This window comes from Chelonoidis abingdonii, chromosome 5, assembly GCF_003597395.2.
Source record: "Chelonoidis abingdonii isolate Lonesome George chromosome 5, CheloAbing_2.0, whole genome shotgun sequence".
In the NCBI taxonomy this organism is placed as follows: Eukaryota; Metazoa; Chordata; order Testudines; family Testudinidae; genus Chelonoidis; species Chelonoidis abingdonii.
The window spans coordinates 144,940,209-144,965,809 of NC_133773.1; the positions used below are offsets into that span (position 1 = coordinate 144,940,209).

At 51.3% G+C, this 25,601-nt stretch overlaps 1 protein-coding gene across 1 annotated transcript in view; it reads right to left on the minus strand.

Moving 5' to 3' along the window:
* SIGLEC1 (sialic acid binding Ig like lectin 1) overlaps nt 1-20,910 on the minus strand; it is a 45,019-nt gene extending 24,109 nt beyond the window's left edge. The window contains exons 1-8 of the mRNA XM_032762448.2: nt 20,787-20,910; nt 12,185-12,266; nt 10,272-10,628; nt 9,728-10,024; nt 7,681-7,947; nt 6,194-6,448; nt 3,495-3,794; nt 137-391 (exon numbers count right to left, since the gene is read on the minus strand). Coding sequence (XP_032618339.1) covers nt 137-391; nt 3,495-3,794; nt 6,194-6,448; nt 7,681-7,947; nt 9,728-10,024; nt 10,272-10,628; nt 12,185-12,233 — 1,780 coding nt within the window. The 5' untranslated portion in view covers nt 12,234-12,266; nt 20,787-20,910. The remainder of the gene's footprint in view (nt 1-136; nt 392-3,494; nt 3,795-6,193; nt 6,449-7,680; nt 7,948-9,727; nt 10,025-10,271; nt 10,629-12,184; nt 12,267-20,786) is intronic.
* Between the last annotated feature and the right edge of the window lie 4,691 nt (nt 20,911-25,601).

Below are 25,601 nucleotides of genomic sequence, written 5' to 3' on the forward strand. Positions count from 1 at the left end.
CATGGCCATTAGTGTGTGAATTATGGCCTCCCCAAGGTGTTCCTCCAGCTGATCTAAGGATTAGCCAGTTCCCTAATCACAAAGAATTCCCCCTTTACCTTTATCCCAGGGGCTGTGGAAGGAAGGTCATACTTACACAGCACCCGCAGAGTGACAGCCGGAGAGGTGCTGCTGCCTCTCTTATTCTGGGCCTTACACTGGAAAGCGCTGGCGTCCCTGCTGCTCACAGCTGGGAGGACCAGGGTGTTCTCTGAGCTGTCCTTCAGCCACCTGGCGTTCTTATACCAGGTGTAGCTGGTCCCTTCCTCTGCGCTTCGGGTTGCAACGCACGTCAGGGTGACTGCATCTCCTTCGCGCACCTCCGGGGAGGGACTGATCAACACTCTCGCCACTGAACGAGGGAGGAAAGGAAACACAGTAAAGCAGGGGAGTGAAATCTTTGTCATGACAGGGCAGTGACCCATGGTTTGCCCCCTGGGTCTCACATGAGCTGTGTGAGCCTGAGCAGCCTCCGTAGTCCCAGCTGGACACTGCACCATGTTACCAATCCAAATATATGCTTTGGTGCTAAGGGCTGTGTGAGTCCCGTGATGTACGGCGAGATGTAATGAAGCCAGGGACATGAAATCAAGCCTCTAGTCCAACTGCTGAATGGAGATCCAGCGCCCTGCTCTTGTTTGGGTTTGCCTATATCGCAGTATTATGGGCTTGGGAAAGGGGATAGGTTGAGGTTCTGTATTGTTTGCTGTTCTTTTTTATTGTGTCCGGTTTGAGGGAGGGAGGGAGAGGAGGAATACAGGCCATTTGTAAGACTGGCAGGATGGCTTTCAGCCTCTCCTACCACATTGGGATAGCTGGCCCAAAGGAGGAAGGAGGGTTGAAAAAATCCTGTTGAAACTGTTTTTCAACAGAAAAATTGCTTTTTTTTGGCAAAACAGAATATTCCACAAAAGAATTCTGATTTCTGTGTGGAAAAAATGAATTTTTGTCACAAAACCCAAACACCCAAAACCAGAAAAGTTTTTTGGCTTTTTGGCTCAAAGCTGAAACACTGCAGTTTGGGAATACTGCTGCAGTGCTTCATGGGAGTTGTAGTTCAGGTGCATACTGCCTGCACTCTTCTCTACGGGCTGGGTTCTCTAGTCAAACTACATTTGCCATGATGCACTGTACCAGGGAGTCCCTTGATGCGCCTGTGGTGGCTTAACAAGGAGGAAGCTATGGTGCATCATGGGAATTGTGGTTTGGCCTGGGATTCAGTACCATAGAAGAGAAAGGGAATATGAGGACCCCAAACTACAATTCCCATGAAGTACCATCACTGCAGTTCCAAATTGAAATATTTTTGGTTTCCAGTTGAAATTTTTCTGTCAAAAATTTGGGATTTTCAATATTTTGCTAAGAAGTCTAAAAATTTTGGTGAAAACTCAAAATTTGCAAAAGGGAAAAAAAACCCTGAAAAACATTTTCTGATTAGCTCTATTAGAGAGGTTCCTGGCTTCTCCAATCAAAGAAACAATTTCCTTCCAGAGAAAGCGTAAAAACAAAGAGTCCTTGTAAAGATATACCAGGTCTATATGAAACTTCACAGAACTTCAGCATTGGAACAACATGCTCTCTTCATACTGAGCGTCTGCATTACTAATCAGCTGTAGCTTCTTCAAGGCACAATCCAGAAGACGGGAGAAAAGTGAGTTGAAATCAGCAGTCCCTGAGCTGTCTCTAGTTACAGTTGGTCGAAAAAAATTAACCAAAACATTTTCCCACTACAAAAATGGGATTTGTCAAAAAGGATTTTTTTGTTTTTGTTGTTAGTTGTGGGAAAATGTCATTTTTAATGGAATTTTTCAGGCAGACATTTCTAATTGGAATTACATTTTTCAGTTCTCATTGACATTTTTGTTTCATTTTGGTTTTCAAAAATCTAAAAATTACTTAAATTTTGAAACTACAGATTTTTTGGTTTTTCTCCTTTTTCATCATTCCCTCTCTCTCACTGAATCTAACTGGATGAGCAAACTGGCAAGGTTGTTTCTCTCCCCCCACCCTCCACTTTACTCTTCTTTTTTTCCCTTTTGACACTCTGTAACTGGTCTGAAACAGGAGAAGATCTGAAAAGTCACTGAGTGGAAAAAGGAAAAACAAGGAAAAGAAAAGGTTTGGGGGGAGGGGGACTCCACTGGACATTATCCACATGATTTCACTGGCTAGCCAAAAGGGGCCAAAAGCAGGAAGAGAGATGAAATGTTTTGAAAAAATATGTAATGAAAATTTTTGAAAAAATATGAAAAATGGGTCCAATTGTGCCACCAACTCTGAAACTTCAAAATGTTCAGTGAACTTGTTCTGTTTTGTCAGCCAGCTCTGCCTGGATCAGAACGTTAAATAGCATCTCGATAACTTCTTTATTGAGTGTAGGTCTGTGACTGGATGTAACAGGTCCCTGGGTGATTTCTGGAGGGGTGTCAGGCGTAACTGGTTACCCAGCCCAGCTGGGGGGGAGACAGGTGCTCATAAGGAAGGAGCACGGAGCAGAAGAAGGGAGGAGACCCGGGTGAGAGATAGCTGAGAGTTTGCTTGGGCTAAAGGATGAGAGAAGCCTGGGAGCCAAAATCAGAGGATCCAGACCCAGGAGGAAACCTGGAGGCCGGGGGCAGTGAAGCTGGGGCCAGAGGCACATTGTCCTTAGAGGAGGTTGGGTGTTTCCTCTCTCTGGGAAGGGCCAGGGGAAGGCAGACTGAAGAAAGCCGCAGGGACAGAATTACTCCCTGTGGTAGGGCCTGGGAAGGGGCCAAGGCACAGAGAGGCAGTCCTGAGGAGTCGGCGTTCCAGCAGAGAAAGAAGGCCCTGGGAGGACCGAGGGAGAGGCCTGGGGACCAGCAGAGAGGCTATGCTAAGTGCAGGCTGCAGGGAAGGAGAATGGACCAGGGTTCCCCTCCCAGCCCTGAGGAAGGGGCGTACATGCTTCATGTCAGGACTGTTGAGCCCAGGATGGGGCTGAAGATGGAGCCTCGAGGACAAGCTGAGGAATAGCACCCGAGGGGACCGAGGAATCTCTTGTGTTGGGAGACAATTTGGAATGTTTTGTTGTATGTTTATCACCCCAGCTGGGGAGAGACATAAAGCGAGCTGGGCAGAGTCATGAGACGATGCAGACCACTGCTGTTGGCGGGGGGTGGATAGATGAGGAGGGCCTGCTAGGCTGCACCCAGACATGAGGGTGCCCCAGCAGTCAGATGACCTTTCTGTAAGGCCTTAATCTAAGGATGGTGCAGGTGTGGCACAGTGAGCAGTTGTGAAATGCTCCTCAAACGCAGTGATGAGAGAGATCCCATTGCCTAGGGTTTCCGCTGGGAAGGTGGCAGAAGAATGTTGGTATTATTAAACATGATGCTCGGAGAAGGCATCATGCCCAAAAATCTGTCTGGGGGCCTGGGAGTCCCGATTGGTGGCAGCCCCTTACCCCGCGTGGTAATCACAAATCATTTACTCACTTTGGGCATGGAACAGCTTAGCAGCAGTCGCGTTCCCGTATGCATTGCTTGCCGTGCACCGGTATCGGCCGTCGTCCTCCGGCAGCACGTTCTGGATCTCTAGTTTCAAGGAGTTGCGGGAAGCTGTGATGCTGAGCCGCTGGCTGGGGGCCGCATGGGAGTTGGTGGTGGCAATGAGGGCCTCGTTGCGGTAAAGGGCCAGCACAGACTGGGGGTGGCTATCCACGGTGCAGTGAATGAGAGCCAGTTTTCCTTCCTGCGTCTCTTGGAACAAGGTGATGGCAAGGCCCCTAGGGGGATCTGTGCAGTGGAAGGGAGACAATGACAGAGCATTGGCATTGTGATGAGCGATGTGTTGAGGAACCCGGGGAGAGTTGCTGGGGGGGAAGGGGGAATAACAACTGGTTTTATGATTAGAGCAAGAGGTTACGAGGTGACAGCCAGATTAAAATCACCCAGCTTTAGAAAACACAGGTGCCTGCTAGGTTTGAATAGCACCCGGGAGATTTTTGAAATATCATAATTTTTGGGTTCCTTTTATTCCTTCCAGTTTTTGAGTCACTGGAGCACACTCAGGTCACGTGTTCAAGCTTTTCTCCCCAGCTAGCAGTGCTAGAAACTTGCCCTTTAAAAAAAAAAGAGAGAGAGCTGAGATTTTTTTTTTAACTTAATCCCTTGACTCCAGTAGTCAGGGCTTTAAGAACACTGCCAAGTCTCAGTGGCCTCACAGACACAGCCCTTTCCTGGGTTTCCCAATACGTCGTAACTCGGGCCTGAGGTTTCATTGCTACACTAATAACTGGGATGACACTCCCAACTCCAGGCCAGCACACAGCTGTTAGGTGGGAATGGCTTCTGGACATTGCAGGCCTGGGCGGGATCCAGCCAGCACCCTACAGGTGAAAAGAGCTGTGGCCCAGATCCTCAGAGGCAACCAGGCACCTAACTCCCAGTGAAATCAATGGGAGTTGAGGGTAGGGAGGCCATATTTCTTAAAGTAAAAATGGGACGGCCGGGGGTCGCCAGAGCTGCCCTCCCCATGCGCCAGGGCTGGGGCTGACCCCTGGAGCTCCACACTGCCTGCGGCTGGGGCTATTCCCTGGGGCAGCAGCTGCTGCTGTCCGCTCTGCCTTGCAGCTGGGGCAAATGCTCACTTTTGGCAAACAAGTAGGGACGTCCAGGACAGAGCTGAAAAAGGGGACTGTCCCAGCCAAAACGGGACATATGGTGACCCTACTTTAGGTGCTTAAATACCTTTGAGAATCTGGGCCTGTGTCCCTTTCCCAGGGCCCTGACTGTCCGTTTCCTCCAGGGCGCTGGATCTTACTGTGACAGGGTCCAATGGTTCTCAACCTATTTCCCACTGTGGACCATATACGGGGCCCATGATGTGTTATGTGGGCCACATGCAATACTACCTGTATGGCCCTGAGGATGTTACATGGGCCACAGCCAGGGCCGGCGCAACCCATTAGGCGACCTAGGCGGTCGTCTAGGGCTCTAACATTTGGGGAACCGCGACCGCAGCGGCCGGACCGTCTACCGCCTCTGTTGGGAGCGGCATTTCGGGGGCAGGAACTTCTGCCACCTAGGGTGGCAAAAAAGCTGGCGGCACTCCTGGCCGTAGCTCTGTGCTGATAGGGCCACAGATGGCCCACGGGCTGCAGGGTGAGAACCACTGGGGGAGACCCCAGCCCAGGTCAGGACTGGCTGGGAGGGAGACGAAACTCCGTGAAGGAGAGGCCTGGATGGGCGCAGCCACTGACTAAACATGCTGCCTGCAGAGTGACTCTGGGACTATCGGTTTGTATTTGCTAGCACTGATGCAGCTGCTGTTGCTGAGTGAGGCTGCTGCAGGTAATCTCTGTTGGTTGCACCTGACCGAGGAGACAGCTGTGGTTGTGAGCCAAGGAGCACCCCGGCCACATTTTACCCAAGTACCAGAACTCCATTGATGCTGCAAGACTTGCTGCATCAAACCTCCCGTGATCCCCTGGCAGATATTTCTGGGGCAGCTGATATTTCCTGGGGCAGCTGATATTTCCCCAGTTTTTACTGACAAACATGTCAAGGCAAAACTCCTAAATATTTATCTTCCCCAAACCTGCAAAACTGTGATTTCCCCTCCCGCCCCCGCTGTATTACTGAAAGGCTGTCAAACTGGGGGAGGGGCTGCTCTGCCATGTCCCTGAAAGTCTCCTCGGTTCACCTTTCTGCCTCCCTTTGCTCCTCCAGTTCAGCCACTCTGGTCTCAGTCTCTGAAGGCCAGGAGCTTTTTGCACTGAATGCACGTTTGCCACCTGCACACAACCATACATGCTGCATTCAGTGCAGTAAACTGGATATCCTCCCTCACCCCCACTCAGCTGCTTCTGCTGGCCTTCTTTTTACTCTTGTAGGATTTTGTGGTTTGTGGTTTGCTTTTGGGGTGGGGGTGGGGTTAAGTTTAGAGAATGGTTGTTAGGTGTATCTACCTCTCGCACCCCCTCTCTAAACTCCCTTGTAAAACTCCCCTGTTCACTAGCTCCTCTGGTCACTTAGGAGCTGGCTTTTTAAACCCCTCTTCTCCCTGAGCAGCCCTGCCCCTCACGACTCCTCCCCCTGGCTCAGCACACAACCCCCCTTAAAAACCTTAACCCTTTAAAAACCTCAGATCAAGTTGCCCTGCAGTAGTAGGTGGAGTTTTGTGATACACTTACAGAACACGCTCAGGCTGATGGCCTGAGACGTCTCACTCCCTTTGTCGTTCTGCACCTTGCAGAAATAATAGCCAGTGTCGCTGCTGGTGACTTCGTGAAACACCAGGGAGCGGGCCGTGCCTTCCTTGATCCAGACGTTGTTCTTGTACCAGGTGTAGCTGAGATCCTGGTTCTCCTCGCCGGGAACGGCGCACGTCAAAGTGACCATCTCGCCTTCCTGTATCTCTGCAGAAGGGCTCACCGAGAGCACGGCAGCTGAAGGAGATGACAGCAGATTGAGTCATAGAGATTAAGACTAGACGGGACCACCAGATCATCCAGGCTGACCTTCTGTATAGAAGAGGCCACTAAGCACCACCCAGCCACCAGAATTAGACCAAAAAGTTACAGCCCTTGGGATACTCAATTACTTTGTGCCACGGGCAGAGATTGAGGGGAAAGGAGATGTACCAGGGCTCCAGTCCCCTGCAGTGGCAGGAAACTGAGTATGTGAGATACACCCACATGATCCTAGCAAATAACCTGCGCCCAGGATGGGGTGAAGCCAGATTTTAAAGGCGACTGATCCTCCAGCTTCAAGACACGAATGGGACACCCTTTTGGTTGAAGAAGACTGCCCCCCCCCATCTCTCCGGTATGCAAGAGTGAAGGGGGAGGAAGGCTGGGTTTGTGTTTAAAGCACTGCACTAGAACTTGGGAATTTTGGGATTCAATTTCTACCACACTGGCAGACTTGCTGTGTTTGGGCAAGTCATTTAGTCACTCTGTGCCTCAGTTTCCCCATCTGTAAAACAGAGCTAGCTATACTTCCTTATTCCAAAGGGTAGATTCAGTAGTGTTTGTGAGGCACTCGGACATGAGGGTGATCAATCGAGCTGAGTAGGAAACCATTTTCCCATCTTATAAAATAAATCGGAGACACTGAAAAATGTTCCTGTCCAGAAATGGGACGAAAAGTCAAAATCTCAAATTTTTGTGAATGCAAAAAAAATTGGTTTGGGTCAATGACATGTTTCAGTTTGATTTTGACCTTTCTTTCTTTAATTATTTTTTTAGGCAAAACTGACTAACATTTCTAAACAAAAAGTCATTTTGACTTGAAAAGTGGAAACATTCCAGTGCAAAAAATGTCAAAACCAGCCAGCTTGACAATTTCAAAAAAGTTGTCTGATCATTTTTTGAGTCGGGAGAGTCCTTGAAACCGACCCTGCTTTGCAAACTGTTTGGGTTTTGATGAATCAGCATTTAAAAAAAAACACATTCCTTGAGAAATTCCCAGCCCGCTCTAATGACAAATACTGAGGCAGTCAGTCAGTTGCATTAGGGTGGAGGGAACGTTATTGTTTTTCTGAAGCATTCACCTTTGGCCGTCCTGGCCTAGATGGAGGACTGGATTTATTCTTTACTGCACATGGTCCCCATGACGCATTGGTGCTACAGTGGTATTGGCTGGTAATTCATCTGAGGCCCCCATCCTCCATACTTACAAAAAACATAGAGAACAACTGCTTCCGCCACCCCGGTGCCGACGGAATTTTCCGCTTCACAGTGGTACAGGCCATAATCTTCGCGAGCAACGCTCTGGAGAATCAGAATCTGTTGGCTCTCCCCCAGGGCAGTCCCGCCCTTGTACCACTTGTAGGTGGTGACCTCGGGGAAGGTGCTGTTCACACTGCACATGAGAGACACAGCGTCGCCCACCCGGATGTTCTTTGTGGAGGGGTTGATTACCACTTTTATGCCTTTTGGGGAATCTGCAGAGGAGTCAGAGGAAGAAAGGACATGCAATGAATGGAGGTGGCATCCAGTGGGCACCACCATAGCCAGGAGTTGCTGGCTGAGACTGAAGCCAGCGGTCCTGACTTAGGGAAGTCGGGTTAGCTCAGAGATGTTCGTCACTGTCTCCAGTCTGGTACGTGCTGCTCATGACTCTCTGACAGCTCTTCTATTTGTGGTCTCTTGGAAATGATGTTGGCACAAATCTTGCATCTTGGCAGGGGGTTAGACTAGATGCCCTTGCGGTCCCTTCTCACCCTATGGTTCTAGAAGGCTATATATCCGACAAATCCCTACAGGGCACAAGCTAGCCCCCTTGCCAGTATCAGAGACCAAAGCCTGAGTGGGCAAAAGGACCTGAACCAGCTTCTCATCCTTAGAGATGGTTCCCTGCAGGTCAGGAAGCCAGATCCAGGACTTAGGGCTGCTTCCTAACCGCGTTCCCTGGGCAGCATAGCCTGGGGCTTCTCTGCTTTCGGGAAAGGAGGCAGCTCTGCGGGTAGAAGATGGAAAGGTCTTGGCCCATGGTCAAGCCAATGACATGGGCAGGAGGTGGCTGCTGGCATGAGCCTGTGAGCAGAAGAACAGGGCATCATGGGTAGAGTTGTTGGGCTGAAAAGTGTGTGTGGGCAAGCGGTGCTGCGCTACATGGAGCAGTGGGGTTCTTTGGCATACGAGGCGAGGAGATCTGGCTACCAGCTATCTCAGTGTCCCCATCGGGGCTGGGAGGAGAGTCCTGTTTGCCAGGTGGACGGTGGGTGGGGAGGAAGGGCTGGGCACACTGCACAGGGGCCGTGCTGAGAGGAAAGTGGGGAGCTGTAATGAGCTGGTGGTGGGTAGGGAAGGAAGAAGTGATATTAGAAGGGCAGCTGGCAGTTGGCCTTAATGAGAAGCGTTTCTGGAGCTGACAGTAGCACCACCAAGTGGTAAGAGGCAGTCGGGCGGGGGGGGCGGGGGAGGGAAGGGTCTGTATAGCAGTGAGAGAAGTTGGTCCAGGAGAACGAGAGGAACTAGGAAACTGTTGCCCAGATGCAGCTTCCAGGAGACATCTGGAGTAACTGCACCAGGGATTGACACCAGCCCCTGGGATCTCTGGCCACTTTTACCAAGCTGGCTAGGTGCTGTCTTGTTTTAGGCTGCTGAGTCTGAGAATGTCAGCACAGCTGCTCCAGGGTGAGGGCAACATACTGATTCTAAGGGGCAACATGTTCTGTGTTTGTACAGCCCCTATCTTCTCAGAGAGCTTTACAAATGATATTCACCGGGGTCCCCAGCCTGCCTTCCACTCCCGCGATCTGCCAGCGATAGTATGCAGATGTCTAACTATGCAAGTTGTCAGACCTCTGCATCCTCTCACTTGCATCCACACTTAATTGCACCCAGCATCAAATCAACCAGAGGAGGTTTTTTGCCCAAGTGTGGCTCTATCAGACACAAGACCCAATTCGCTCCCCACAGGAATGCAGCCGCCTCTGGGGTGGAACAGGGCACCCACCCAGCACTGCCACTGAGCAGGATAGGGCTGCAAGGCAAGAAAAAGTCTTTGTTCAGTGAAAATCACAGAGAATAATTTAGGGAAGCCAGATGTCCGTTGGAATCTGGCCATGAATTTCTGGCCAGGAGTCAGAGATCACATGGCAGAACTGGAAGCATTGTGGGCTGGAAAGAAGTGACTTGGGCAATGAAGAAACAGAGTCCGTAGCTGCGGGTCCTTGCTCCAGTCAGCAAGGGCAGTATTTGAAAAGCAGCACTACTCACATTTCACCCTCAGAGCAATTTCCCCGGTTGCCTGCTTGGAGCCAACAGACACTTCGCAAAACAGAATTTTGGAGTGGTCCTGCCATGACAAGATGCTGTAGAGGGTCTGCTGGCTGAGCACTCCAGTGGTGTCCAGTTGCACTGTCCCAGTCACAGTCGAGAGCAGGGCATTGTAGCCTCTCCACTGCAGAGTGGTGCTATCGTATGGGCAGGCATATGGACTGGAGCAGGTGAAGTTCACTCTCATACCCTCCCTTAGATCTTCCGGGGCAGCAATGGTTGGGCTGGTGGGGGCATCTAGGGATGGAAAGAACAGAGAGATTCTGAGGAATCTGCGATGGGATAATAGCGATTCCCGTTTATTCCTCCATTACAGCATGGTACCCTTGGACATTCATGGCAGCAGTGGGGATAGAACTCAGCTGCTGCACAAGCACTCGAGCCACAGGAGACTCACCCATGGCTGGCAGCACTACAGGGCCCATGACACACAGTGGAATAGTTGTGATTTTACACGCTCTGGCTAGCTTGTCTTCATACTCACCGGTAACCGTCACCATCACTCCACGCAGGTCTGACCACCGGTCACCCTGGTTGATCTCGAACCTGAAGTTGTACTTGCCACTGTCCTCGCTCCTCACGCCCCTCAGCAGCAGGGTGCAGTTGTGGCTGGCCAGGTTGCCCAGCAGCTCGGTCCGGCCCTGGAACCTGCCATCGACCTCGCTGGGAGTGGCCGAGTGGTAAATCACAATGCGCTCGTTATCGTAATCCTTGTACCAGATGGCCACAATGCCCGTGGAGGTCACTGTGCTGGGGTAGCTGAAGGTGCAGGGTATCAGGATGCAGGAGTCCTTTATACTGTGCAGGCTTAGGGGGTAGGTGACGCCCCACGAGCCAAAGGCTGTATTAGACAGAGGGGAACAGAGAGAGGGGGAGGGGAACAGACAGAGGGAGCAAGGCACAAGCAGAAACCTCAGTCAGGACAGAGCTAATCTGCTGACTCCATCAGCAACATGCTTCTCTCCTCTCCGCTAGCCAGTGGGGCCTGGCTCCTGGGCAGAGCTGCAAGGCCAGAAGGGAAGAGAGCCTGCCTGTGTGGAGCCAGGGAGAGGGGGAAGGGGCTTGAGCATCTCACTTAGGCCCAGATTTTCAGAAGGGCCGACTAGATGCAATTCCCATTAAAGTCAATGAACCCAGCTGGTCTCTGGGGTAACTCCATTCAAGTTGGTGGAATCATCTCAGAGCAGAATTTGTCCTATTGTGAGCAGCTGGTGCATGTCACCACTGTGAATTGGGCCCTCAAGCTGGGCATCCAAAATCAGGGGCCATGCTGGAAATTTGGGCTGCTGTTTAGTGCCTCAGTTTACCTGCATGTAAAATGAGGATAATGCTGCACTGCCTGTGTTCTGTGTCCAAGGCATCACCAAAATACAAATAAATAATGTCACCTTCTGCCAAGGGATTGGCTAATTGTTTTTTGTACCGTGCCTTAGGACCAGTAAACGCTCAGTGTCTTATCCTGCTCCCACTCTTACTGGTGTAAAACAGGAGCGTGCACTCCCCTGGGAGAATATACAGGGGTCGGTTAGAGATTGCTCCTGAACCTAGAAGAGAGAATCATCCAGGCTCTGGGTAAGAACATAAGAACAACCAGACTGGGTCAGACCAGTGCTCCATCTAGCACAGTATCCTGTCTGTCGACAGTGGCCAGTGCCAGGTATTCAGAGGGAATGAACAGAACAGGTAATCAAGTGATCCATCCCTGTTGCCCATTCCCAGCTTCTGGCAAACAGAGGGTAGTGACCCCTGGAGCGTGGGGTTGAATCCCTGCCCATCTTGGCTAATAGCCATTGATGGACCTATCCTCCATGAACTTATCTAGTTCTTTTTTGAACCCTGCTTCACAACATCCCCTGGCAATGAGTTCCACAGGCTGACTGTGCGTTGTGTGAAGAAATACTTCCTTTTGTTTGTTTTAAACCTGCTGCCTATTAATGTCATTGGGCGACCCCTACTTGTGTTATGTGAAAGAGAAAACAACACTTCCCTATTCACTTTCTCTACATCAGTCATGATTGTATAGACCTCAGTCATATCCCCCCTTAGTTGTCTCTTTTCCAAGCTGAACAGTCCCAGCCTTTTGAATCTCTCCTCATACGGAAACTGCTCCATGCTCCTAATCATTTTTGTTCCCCTCCTCTGAACCTTTTCCTACTCTAATATAGGGGTTTTTTTTGAGGTGGGCTGACCAGAACTGCATGCAGTGTTCAAGGTGCAGGTGTACCATGGATTTATGTAGTGGCATTGTGATATTTTCTGTCTCCTTCTCTATCCCTTTCTTAATGGTACAAACCCTTTGCCATGCTGAAGGGAGGCAGTGGAGGGAGTGTTGCATGCAGGCAGAAGCTAACAGAACACCACTGATCATTATTATTAGGGTTAAACATGGCACCGTACCTTGCTGGGCATGACTGGCCAGGAAGATAAGCTGAAATAAGATGGGCATGACAGCTCCCACTGGATAATGTTATGGGAGATCCTGGTGGAAGAGAAAAGAGGATCATGCAATAAGCTCTTGCAGGATGGTTAGTCTTTATAATAAGTGTTTGGAAAAGGAAGCTATGCTGACGAAAGGAGCTGAGTCAAAGGCCCTGCAGACTAGAGGCCTCTGTTTAACCAAAGATTTGAGGCAGGATGAGTAGCAGTAGAGCAGACTTCCTCCATATTGGCCTGCCAACATGCTGCAACCCAAACCAGGGTGGAAGACGAGTGCAGTCCCCACAGCCCAGCGAGTCCTTGGCTCCTTTGCTCGGACTGCTGGTTATCTACCCGCTAGGCATCAGGCCGGGACCCCACTCATCTCACCTGGATTATGCTGAGTGTCCATCAGATGAAAACAGCTTTTGATTGCTATGGGATAAATTTCGCTCTCAACTGAACCAGTGTCATGGTGGAATAACCCCACGGTTATTGGTGTTACTCTGGATTCACACTGGTGCAGCTAGTGCACCTGATTCTGTTCAATGATGTGGTTGCTGCTGCAAAAACATGTACCTGGTTTCCCCATGGTTCAGGGACAGGGGCATGGGACATTGGGATGAGCATAGCCTAGCTCCATGGCATTGTTAAACCAGACACTTCTACAGAAGGTGTTGGTTGGAGACCCCATCTATCACTTACCTGCTGGTTGGAGATGATCCACTCTTGATTGGATAACCCACTAGTTCTGGGCGGCCAATGAGAGACCTTAGACAAAACCACCATTCTGCTTGGCTTGTTTGGAAGCTCTGATGTCTCTGGGTTAAGAACCATGTCCTGGCCCCACAGACTCAGACACTGAGAATATTTAGATCTTTTTATTTTTTTGGAAGGGGAAGGGATAAGAAGGCTGCTCCCCCCCAAGTCCCAAAAAAGTCAAAAACACTCCTTCAAATTCTTCACAATGTAGTAACCTACAGCTGATTGTGGGGAAAGAAAGAAAGCCCATAGCTGAGATTAAAAACTCCCAGATTAACAGGAAAATTTGCAAGGCAGCTTGGCAAGACTGGGCCCCAAATATCTTCTGCAAAGCGTGTGGGCACTGGGCATGCCTGTGTACAAGTGTAAATGCATTCCTGGCTCTTCCAGGAGTCTTCTCTCTGCGTCCTCTGCCTGGGAGCAAGGGCACTTGGATTCCGCCAGGTGAGCCCAGCTCAGAGCTACACAATGGCTTGATGGGGCAACGCAGAGAGTTTCTCATGTGGTGTTTGGTAGCAGAAGGTCATGGGATGTCCCCGAGCTGGGTGCGAGCCCCACCATTCACATTGGGCCCCCTGTTTGGAGGCGTTCAGATCCAGAGTGTTGGTGCAGATTGCAACGACAGATGGGATCCAAGATCTGGATCCAAATTTCCCTGCAGCTCAGCTCCAGGATTCTGGTTTGGCCATGTGTAGAGATCAGATCCAGGCTGATTAAATGAGCATCCACGCCCAAAATGCCCTGAAGTGCAGGGGAGTGGCGATGGGCCCTTTGTGGAGATGAGGGGTATGGTGGACCTGACATAACCCCTCTGTGAATGAAGAGAAGCCTGAGAGTTTGGAAGGACACTGAGTTTAGACAGATGATAGTCACGGTGTATTCCATCGCAGAGAGACTTGAATAGCAGCCTCCTTGTGGGTGAGAAGAGACCCACCCCTCGGTGTCAATCCAGTGTCTTTCTAAAGTAGCCCCGTTGGAGTCAGTGGAGTTATTCCACCATGAGACTGGCGAAGCCAGAGCAAAATTTTTCCCACAGTGGCCAGTTTTGATCTGATGGACGTTCAGCATAAGCTCGGTGAAACCACAGCATGGGCAGAAGGTGAGGGGCTATCTACTGGCCCTCTCCTGTTGCACATACTGTGCGGTGGGATCCCCATCTGTAAGCCCTTCTAGGCAGGAACCATGCCATGGGGAAATGTCTGTGGTAGGGCGCTATCTGGGAGGTTGTGTATCAGTGACTCTCAGCCTGAGGCTGTTTGCAGTATTTGATATTAAAACACTGTGTGATTTAATTAGTAACCAATCGAAGCTATTAACCAATCAGGATGCTTTTACGATGTTATTAACCAATGAAGTTATTAACTTGCACTAAGCTATTAATTTCAGAGGGGCAGTCGTGTTGGTCTGTATCAGCAAAAAGAACGAGGAGTCCTTGTGGCACCTTAGGGACTAACACATTTATTTGGGCATGTTATTAATGTCTTTGCTGTGAGAATAATAGATACAGAATAATACACTAACTATTTCCCTGTCATACTGTTTAAATACAACTAGCGCTCTAGTAAATGAATCAGTGAATTCACGCTACCGTTCTGGCAACGCTGATCTCTAATTTGGCTCTGGAACCACTGAGGTCAGAGTATCACTGGTGTATGTAGTTAGTCTGTCAAAAGAGCATAAGAGCATAGTGCATGCAAGAAGAATAGCACCTGTTGTGTTACTCCTATATTTGTAGGTCCCCATAGAAATGTAGGGGTGAAAGCAGGGCCGGCTCCGGGCACCAGCTTAGCAAGCAGGTGCTTGGGGCTGCCACTTCGGAGAGGGGCGGCACGTCCAGCTATTCGGCAGAGGGTCCCTCGCTCCCGGTCAGAGTGAAAGGCCTCCCACTGAATTGCTGCAGATCGCGATCACGGCTTTTTTTTTTTTTTTTGGCTGCTTGGGGCGGCAAAACCCCTGGAACCGGCCCTGGGTGGAAGGGGCCTAGAGAGCACAGTTGCCAACTTTGATGCGGTAAATAAGCACCCGACTTTCACAATATGCCAAAAATCAAGCTAATCCCATTTCAAACCAAGGCCAAAACAAGACAATCCCTAAAACCCCCAACACTCTGTGTGACTAGATTCCCCCTGGTCTGCAGTGTGGAAGCAGAGAAAGAACTGACAGGGATTTGAAGGGGATTTCATTGCATGACACTCTCTGTTAGCAAGAGTCAGGCTAGCTGTAACCCTCATAACGCGAAACTTGTAGAAGCAAGGACTGTGTGAGGCGAGTGGGAAAGAACTGTGAGAGAAGTTGTTGCGACCTTGTGTCAATAAATATGGAATGTAGAGTAGAGTGAGATAAATAGAAGTGAGAAAATAGAAAGTGAGAAAAATAAGATACCAAGATGACCTATGTATAAACAAAATGCAACTGTTGCTTATTATTGTATGTAACAAAAGGTATAAATGCTGTAATTGTTTACCTGTAGAGAGACCTGCCAAGGAGGGGGAAACCCTGTGTCCTAGTGCACTCTCTCTCCCTCTATGCAATTGCTTGAGAAATAAAGTATCTGACTTTGCTGCACCCAACCAGAAAGTGAGAACTGTGTTTTTCTCTGACAGCAGCCTGAGACTGTGGTCGGCCCGCTGTGCACCCCTGACTCTCCCTCCTTCCCTTGCCCCTGCTTGCCGGGAGCTGATAAAAAAAAAAAACGACGCTACAAGCCCAACAGACTACAAGCTAAAAACAAGCCAACAAGCAACTCACAAGCCAATTAAGCCGAAAACAAGCCCAATTTCTGCATTTTTTTTCACAGGTTTGCCATGTCTGCTAGACAGGTCTAGTCCAGCCCCTTGGGCTGAGGCAGGACCCAGATGTTGTTAGGGGAAAGGATGTTCTAGCAGTCAGGTGAGTTAGTCTGACATGGGAGAGCTAGGTGCAAGTCCCTGCTTTGCCTCCTATTTCCTGCGTTGTGGGGATAGATACAGAAAGGAGGTGAGATGTTCAGAGGCTATGGTAATGGAAGCAGTATCAGTCCTGTAGCTAGATTAGTCTACACAGCAAATGGCCCCTGTGGGCAGCTACCACCAAATACCCTCCACTCTGGGACCCTAGCAAAGACAGACCCCGAGATCGTCAGTGAAGGCTTTTATCTGTTGTGCAGGCTAACCGCTTGCAGGGGACAAGAACGCACGCTTCCACCCAGTGCTTAATAAATGCAGCTGGTCAAAAATGTTACCAATTTTCACACTTTTTTTTTTTTCTTGGAAGATTTTCATGGGTTTTTTGTTTTTGTTTGTTTGTTTTTTGCAGGCCAGAAATTTCCAAAAATGTGACATTTTGATGAACAGTTTTGCAACAAATTTCACAATTGTTTTCCAACAGTGTGCATTTCCCAGCTATCTTCAGTGTGCGAACTTGCAGCGCTTGGGTCGGGAAGAGCCATTCCCATTATCATCTTGTTCTCCTGGGGCTCCCATCTAGAAAATGGTCCACTCTCTTTTGGATCTATAGCAAGCCTCAATGGAAGATCCCCTCCAGCACATGGCATCCCACTGGGAACAGTCCCCTAGGGCTGTACTTGTTTGCCCAAACTTGGCTCCAAAGATATCTGGCAAATTACAGAACTAAAACAGGCTGGTGGTGTGCCAGAGAGCCTAAAATAACAGCTAAACTCTGGTGACTGCAAGCCTGCAGAGCTGAGAAGGAAGTTAACGGCTCCGTGTCTCTCTGCAATGTCCCATCTGTTTCCTGGGGTCACTTTTCCACACATGGTTCCCCACTAAGTTTCGTTTCTCCTGCGCTCCTGCTCTGGTTTCACAGTTTTCATTGTCACTGTGTGAAGTGATGGATCCTGGATCAGGTTTCTGAGGCACATCCCAGACCTGGGGTGTGTAGTGAGAGGAGCCGTTTCTGACATTCAGATCAGGATGTGGGTTTGACCATCCCCAAGGTTCCAGGGTGTTTCGACCTGGGGTTCTGGTTCTGATCCATCTCTAGTGTTGCTGGATGTGATCCAGGGCATAGGACATTAGTCTGAGAGGCAGGAGACCTGGGCGCTACTCCTAGTTCTGCCAATAACGTTCTGTGTTACCCTGGACAATTCCCTTGACCTGTGCTTCCTGCCCTCTCTTTAGTTTTATACCTAGTGCTTCTGTAGTGCTTTTCATCCAGAGCTCTAAAGGCGCTTTACAAAGGAGGTAGGTGCCAATATTCCCATTTTACAGATGGGGAAACTGAGGCACAGACTTGCCTGAGGTCACCCGCAGACCAGCAGCAGAACCGTGGGATCTCCTGAGTTCCAAGCCAGGCTCTGTCCACTGGACTGCACAGCCTTAGATAATGAGCTCTCTGGGGCAGGGACTGTCTCTCAGTTTGTGTCTGTGCGGCACCTAGCACAGTGGGCCCTGATCTGGATTAGGGTGTCTCAGTGCTGCTGTGACATAATAGAGATTGGCCAATGCAAACCCACAGGTCCAAGCCCTATTCGTTACTGCTGAGACCCATCTCACTGCAACTAAAACCTTCCCTGAGACTGGGGCTCTCCTGCCCTAAGGAAATGCTGTTGTTCAGGTCTCAACCCATTCAGGACCTGTCCTGTTGTCTCCAACCTCTGTGAACTCAGCAGCTCCTCAGACTCAGTGGTTTTTCTCCTCAACAGAGCAGAAAAGGGACAGATCACTGGAGTCGGTGATGCCCAGCAATCACAGACTATGAACATCAGCGGAGCCACCAACAATGTCGTTCAGCTAACTGCTGGATGTTCAGCCAGAGCCAGTTCATGAAAGACCCATGAGGCATCCCCAGCTGCTGCAGGGAACTGCTGATTTGATAGGTGGAGCTCTTCTCTCTGGCCGAGCTCAGGGTGCTGCTAGCAGTTGCTATGCTGCTGGAGGTGCAGTGGTTGGAGAGGATGTGAAAACTCGGTTTCCCTGATCTCTTGTGGCCATTACAGTCACAGGGCATGTTCACCAGCAAAGTCCTGGTGATCTGACCACGTTCTAGTGTGGGATCATGGCTACAGGCACAGAGGGCTGGTTGGAAACATTCTGTCAAAATTGGGTTTTGATGGAAAGTTGGGGTTTTCAACTAAACAGACTGGGCGGGGCAGGAAATGTGTGTGTGTGGTGGGGGTGTCTGCTTTCCAGGGAAAACTAAAAAACTGGGCTCTGGAAAAACGGCCATTTTGGAAATGCTGTCACAGTGCATCCTGGGGGTTGTAGTTCAGGTGCCTCTCTTCCCCATTCACCTCTATGGGATGGGTTCCCCAGCAGGACTACGTCTGCCATGATGCATCACTATGGCGCTGGAGCCCCCAGGGGGGTGAGTACTACTGACCCGCTCCCAGGCAGCCCATTCCTTCAGGAGAGGGGGCGCTGCCGGTTCTCAGCCCCACGCCTGACCCAGTCGTGGCTTGAGCAGCCAGTCTCCAAGCTGCTCTGTGGTTTATGAGGCAATGACTAGCCAGTGGTCTCCTGGGTCACACTGAGGACCTGACCCAAAGCGCAGCGAAGTCATTGGAAAGACCCACTGCCCCAATGCCTTCAATGGGTTCTAGATGGGACCCTGACCTGGGACCCTCTGGCAACAGCTCCCCTCCCCCCGACCAAGTAAAGGGCTCCCCAGGGGAGAACAGCAGGGAGGTGCAAACCATATCTACAGTCGCCCAAAGACTGGCTTCCTAAAGGTGGTAGATACTCAGGCCATTTGAAAATTGTCCAGTGCCCATCCCTGCAGCAGGGAGTCCCACAGGTTAGTCACCTCTTGCACATGGAAGTTGGATGGCAGATGCCCTCTCGGCTGACGCACCTGGCATTGAACTCGGAACCTCTAGAGCTAAAAAGCATGAGCTAAAGGCTAAGACGGTGCAGTCACTCTTCACCTCTAGCTATTGGCATGGGGGGGACGTGTAACACACACTCCTCGGTGGATTACAGAAATCAGTTTAATTGCCTTTTAAATTCACCAAGCTCCCTCTTGTCCAATCATCCGCCCTGGTCTCACTGTCCAGCTGGCCAAGCAGTGCCCTCAACAATGCAACAAAGAGACAACCTGGGGTTTTTTGGAAGAGGGCAGAAGGATGAGCCTGATTTTCGGCAGGATCCTATATTGAGTCAGACAGAGGAAGACCCATCTCCTCCCTTCCCCATCTGGGGACTTTTCCTCTCCATGATCCTGGCAAAGATGCCCAGTGGGCCTGTTATAGGATGCACATAGACCAGGTGTGGGCAAACTATGGCCTGCAGGATTTGGAGCCGACCTGCGGGATTGCCAGCCCCATGGTGCAGTGGGGCTAGGCAGGCTCCCTGCCTCCCTGCCCTGGCCCTGCGCCACTGCCAGAAGCAGCCAGCACCACGTCTCTGCAGCCCCTGGGGCAGAGGAGGGCAGAGGGCTCCATGTGATTCACTCACCAGCAGACACCACCCCCCATAGCTCCCATTGGCCAGGAACGGGGAACTGCTGCCAATGGGAGCTTCGGAGGAGGTACCCGCAGGCAAGGGCAGCGCACGGAGCTCTCTGTGCCATGCCCCCCACCCTCCAGGGGCCACAGGGACATGATGCTGGCTGCTTCCGGGGGCGGCACAGGACCAGGGCAGGCAGGGAGCCTGCCTCAACCCTGCTGTGCGCTGCTGCCACCCCAGAGCTGCTCAAGGTAAGCGGCGCTGGGCTGGAGCCCACACCCCAAATACCTCCTGCACCCTGTACCCCAATCCTCTACTGCACCCCTCCTTTACTCCAACCCCCTGTCCTGAGCCCCCTCCCACACTCCGCACCCCTCCCTGCACCAGCCCCCTGTCCTGAGCCCCTTCCTGGGCACTGCACTCCTCCCACACCCCAATCCCCTGCCCCAGCCCTACATTCATGGCCCTGCATGCAATTTCCTCACCCAGATGTGGCCCTCGGGCCAAAAAGTTTGCTCACCCCTGACCTAGACCTTTCTGACTGCAGAGGCAGCCAAGGTATCAGGGTGCCAGGGGACACGCTCCACTCTAGAGAAGGTGGCACCCTGCTGCTGACTCTCTTGCCCTAGGCTCTACTCCTGTGCCTGGTGTCATTTGCTCTACAAGCTCCCCAGAAGGTGAGCAGCTTCCTGCCCCATACAAAGCCAATAGGTAACCAGACTCTTCCCACGCGCCTGGCTACATCCAACACCATCCTCACCGAGCCACACCCTGGGGGGGTTGTGGGCTCCCCACTGACCTTCCTGGGTCCCACCAGCGTGCTGTAGTCCTGCAGGTGTCTGTGTGGGGTGGGGTCCCTTACCCGCCCCAGATGTCTGCCTCAGCCTGCCCCATTCCTTTGCATCCTTTCCAGAGGCCTGTGTCATCTAACCACAATCTCATGTCTTATCAACACCTTTCTTTGGCTCTGGCTCCAGACTGGAACGCCACATCTGGTCATGTTCCCTGGTGGGGCAGGAGGGGGCAGTTTGGGTTTGAACCCCTGGTCTGATCCCAATCCTGGGGTTTTGGTTCTGGACCAGGTCTGGGAGCCTGTTTCCTGGGTCTGGGTTGGGTGGGAGGTGGAAATCACATCTTGTTTGAGTTCTGCACCAGCAGATCCAAACCTGAACCTGCGCCACATCCAGATGCGAATGCGATCCCCTCAGCTTAGCTCTGGATGGGATCCGTATTGTCCTGGAATCTATGTATCTACCCCGGCAGGTAGGTACCAGTCAGCATCCAACTTGTGCAAGATGGCTACGTTGCATTTTAAACCCCCTTTACCCAGGCAACCAGCCCTGAGATCCAGGTGTATCCCCTGCCTTTGCCACTCAGGATGCTACATCCCCCCCAAGCCAGGGGTCTCAGGCATGGCCTGGAGAAGCAGGAAATGTTACCTTCTCATGAAATGGTCCCCAGGAGAGAGCTGCTCCCTTAGGAAATCCCCAGCCAAAGGACCAGAGCCGCGGACCTAGGAGATGGCGTCTGCCCACACTGACTCCAGGAGAGCTAATTAATCCCAGGGCTGGAGAAGAATCCAGGAGAGCGTGTCACTTCCCCTTGCTGGGTTTGTAATGACTCTGGTTTGGGGAAATGGCTGATGCCGTCAGCTGTTTTGTTACTTTCGCCCTTTGCACATTTAGCAATATTTTAATGCAGGGATTGGGATGGTACCAGTGTGACAGCCTTGGCAAGCGCCCAACCTCCCCTTGGCCACAGCAGGGCTTGCATGGCTCCAGACTGGCCCCGCTGTGCCCAGAGGAGATTGAGCAGAGGCAGTTCCAGCTTCCAAGCTGGAGGGTTGGCATGTGAACTGGCCGTGTGGCACATGCCAAATTTCTTGGTCTTCCTAACGAAGCCATCACTATCTGAGCACCACGCACTTCAGTGGATTTAGCCTCACAACCCCCCTGGGAGGTAGGGCACTGCTATTCCTCCCATTGTACAGAGGGGAAACTGAGGCACAGAACCGGTAAGTGACTTGCCCAAAGTCACACAGGAACTCTCCTCTAGCCACTGGACCATCCCTCGTCTCTGTCAGTGGCCCCAGACACTGTTGTGGCTGCATTACACACACATATGTCTCCTTAGATTCCATCATACGCACTTAGATGCCGTTATACCCCCTTTCACACCACTTTGGGAGCCCTGTCCCATCTCTCGACATGGCTGCAGCACCAGGAAAAGACTAAGCACTAACTCTGGGCTAAGGGAAGAGTGCTCAATATACACTTGGTCACTGCAATTCAAGGAGACTTTTTGGCAGGGCAAATTAGACATGGGGGTTAGACTAGATGACCCTTGCAGTCCCTTCTAACCCTATGGTATGATTCTGCGTGTTGTGCTCTGTCAGAGAGGAGCATGACATGGCCAGCACAGGGTCAGATGCTTTGGTGGGAGGGGTGGGGGCTGATCCCCTGGGCCTATGGTCTTTCTTGAGGGGGTAGCAGGTCTCTCAGTGCTGTCTCTCTCCCATGGTCGGGGGCAGTTGTTTCTCCTTGCTCTTTGATGCGCCTGTATTCCCCCTCCGTTGTTCACCAAGGGCACTCACTTCTGGTTTCTGGTTCCCAGATGGCACCTCTCTTGGACGGAGCCCCACATCTCCCTCCCTCCGACCGGGGATTTTAAAGTGGAACACCTCCTGCCGTGCGCCGTGATATCCCCAGCAAGCCAGACTGCCACCTGTGCTTTGCTTTCTCTCTGAGGGTTATACTCAGCGTATTGCCCACAACTGCAAGTTACAACCCAACGGCTTCTAAGCAAGCACATTCATTCGTAAGGTAAAAGCACTGCAGAGAAAGCCTATTGAAACAATAAAAGAACCCACACGCATGCCAGAAAGCTCCCCCAAACCCAGCCTAGGGTATAGCAGGTATTAGTCCTTCCAAACCTACACCTGGGTTTTCCCCATTCATCTGACTTAGATCCGGAACCAGGGCAGACCGGCTGTTTCTTCATACAGCTCAGGCCTTTGGTAACAGGTGATCAGCAGACAATGACCATCTCCTCAGAGCGTAGCTTCAGTAGGCTGGGTTTTCACATACCTGCAGAAGGGGAATTGGCATTAACTTCTCCTGCAGGATTCCCTAGGAAATCCACATATTACTGGACTCTATGGCTCAACTTCACTTCTAAATCCAGTGCAAATCGTAGATTGTTAGGGTTGGAAGAGACCTCAAGAGATCATCTAGTCCAACCCCCTGCTCAAAGCAGGACCAATCCCCAAATCATCCCCTCAATGACTGAGCTCACAACCCTGGGTTTAGCAGGCCAATGCTCAAACCACTGAGCTACCCTCCCCTCAATGGGGTGGGGGTCTGGGAAATCCCCCTTTTCAAGCTCCAAACCATAGCAACTAACTTACAACATCCTGGGCAGCTCCTCTGCTTGGCGTCGGGTGTGAATAAACCTGAGTCAGCTGACTTCACGGGCCAGGAGTGCTGAGCCAGCATTAAAAGGAGACGCTGCTGGCTCCAGAGTTTGATGTGAAAATCCAGAGTTAGGATATTCATATATTAAACGATACTGAATGAAGCTGCATTCCAGGACTGCAGAGGTCAGGAGCAAAGCTGCTCCTGACTTTAGGATGGCAGTGTGGTCTAGAGGGTGGTGCCCTGGCTTGGCATTCAGAACACCCAAGTTCCATTTTTGGTTCTGTTACTGATCTGCTCTGTGACCTTGCATAAATCTCTTAATTTGTCTCTGCCTGTGGTTCCCCGCCAGCTCTGCATTTGTTTAGACTGTGATCATTCTGGGGCAGGGACTGTTCCTTACACTGTGTTTGCACAACATCCAGTGCAAGAGGGGGAGGACGATCTCAGTTGAGCTGCCGTCTTGCATGATTGGCTGCAAGATTTCAGGGCAGCTGGGTCTGAACTTGATCCCCATTCCTAATCTTCATTCTCCAGGGGCTCTGAATGCTGAACCACAAACTACAGCCAGGCTGCAGCCAAACGACAATCTCTACCTGAGCAGCTCGGGAAGAGAGCTGGCTGAAACGCGAGGATTTGCGGTCACCTGAAGTTTCAGTATTTTCTTATTTGCTTTTGTCCTGATTCAGAAGAATAATGTCAATTTCACCTAGCAGCTCCATGGCAAGGAGCCTGCCACCTCCTGCAGCCCCCCGCTGGAGCTGGCTCTCTCAGGCCTGCCCTAGCTGCTCCCTGCTCCAGCTGGGCCTCTGAGGACTTGCAGAACACTTGCTGGGGAGTCTAGCAGCCCCGAGGGTGTCTCTACACAGCAGATTTGAGCCCAACCCCCTAGAGCATCTACACATGAATCTTTTTGAATCAGGTCTGCAAGCCTTCAGGACCCAGATCCTAGGATCCACCCGGAGGGCTGGGTCCAAGCCCAAGTTCTTGTGGAACCAAGAACCATCAAGACTTGGGTACAAGTCCCGTCATTTTGCAGTGTGAATGCACCTCAAACCTGCTCGTGTCCAGAAATTCCTCCAATGTCCCACAGTCCTCTGGACCCGTGTATCTGAGCCCTTCTACCCCAAAACTTGCCATTTGATTCCCAGGAACCAGTCCAGAAGCAAGCCTACTAGGTTCAAATACAGCTGCTGTGCATTTAACTCTTCCTTTCCATGCTGACCCCCTCACCTGAAAATCCACTGATCAGTTTCCTGTGTCAGCTATACCCACGGACAGACAGATGCCCGACCCTAATGCACTTCTACCTGGCCATAGGAACGCAGCCAAATTCTGGTAAATCTGAGTGTGAGACAAACAAGACATTTGACTCCAGTAAGAGTGCAAGAAATGATTGGGTGTACAAACAAATCTTGCAGGAGCTTGCAGCGTTGGGAATCCACTGGGCCACCCATCAGTGCAGAGAGCGAATTAAGCGGCTTGAAATCGACTACTGCACAGGCAGAGTGAGTAACCGCGCCTCCAGGAACTCCCCTTCCACCTGCCTCTTCTATGAACAATTAGAGCAGGTTCTGGGGGCTTCAGCAAGCCCTCAGCCCACTGCGGTGCGTGACCATTGGCTCAGCGGGGACAGCACCTTTATAACAGGAGCCGCCACAGGAAAGCCAGCAGGCCTGGGATGAAACGGGGGAAGTGACCCTGAAGAAGTGCCTTATTGTATGAGTACAGTGGAGCAGAACTGCACTTAGCTGGTCCTGATGGAGGGGGCCGCCCTCAACTGAAATGAATTTGCTGAGTAGGGGGCTTGGATGCCAGACCCCTGTGAAGGGTAAGAGGGGGTGGGGACAGGTGTCCTTGCCAGGAGGTATGGGCTCTACCTAAGGGTATGTCCATACTACCCGCCGGATTGATATATCGTGTCTCATCTAGACACAATAAATCGATCCACACTGCGCTCCCCGTCGACTCTGGAACTCCACCAGGGCGAGCAGCTGAAGCAGAGTCGACAGGGGAGCCAAGGCCGTCAATCCCGCGCCATGAGGATGGGAGGTAAGTTGAAATAAGATACGTCGACTTCAGCTATTCCCGTAGCTGAAGTTGCGTATCTTACATCAACACGCCCCCCAAGTGTAGACCAGCCCTAAGAGTCCCCTCCACACTGTTGAAAGGTAGAGCTAATTAATACTCCATTAGGAGTCTTGTTTTGCTCAGTGCTCACTGGAGCTGAAATTGCCTGGTGTGGGACAGCCTTTTCTCCCAGCCTGCTTCAGCAAAGTTCCCCCACGAAGAGCTGACAATTGCTGAGAGCTGGGGGGAACCGCGAGAGACGGACCTCCAGAGGTCACAGTGGAGAAGCAGGTGGCAGCAGGAGGTGACCATGTGCAGCACAGCGGCTGGCAGGGCGGCCAGCGGAGCGGAGCAGCGGCTGGTCAGCAGGGCGGTGACACCAGAGCAAGTACTTGGATGGCAGAACAAGCAAGGTGCCTCCCTCTCTCCCTCCCCTGGCAGGAGGGGAACTCACAGAGCTGCACTTCTGAACCCCGGGACCTCACTGACCCAGGACACGCACTACGAGTGGGGTGTGGAGAGGGAGCCGAGAGGGGCACAGAAAAGGAACTTTTGGTTGTGGAACTCAAGGACAGGAGGCGGAAAGCTCTGCCCCACGCACTCTGGGGTGGGCGTAGGGTGACCAGACAGCAAATGTGAAAAATCGGGACACAGGGTAGGGGGTAATAGGAACCTATATAAGAAAAGACCCAAAAATTGGATTTGTCCCTATAAAATTGGGACATTTGGTCACCCTAGGTGGGCGTCGTGCTCAGTTTTATGTTTATAAAT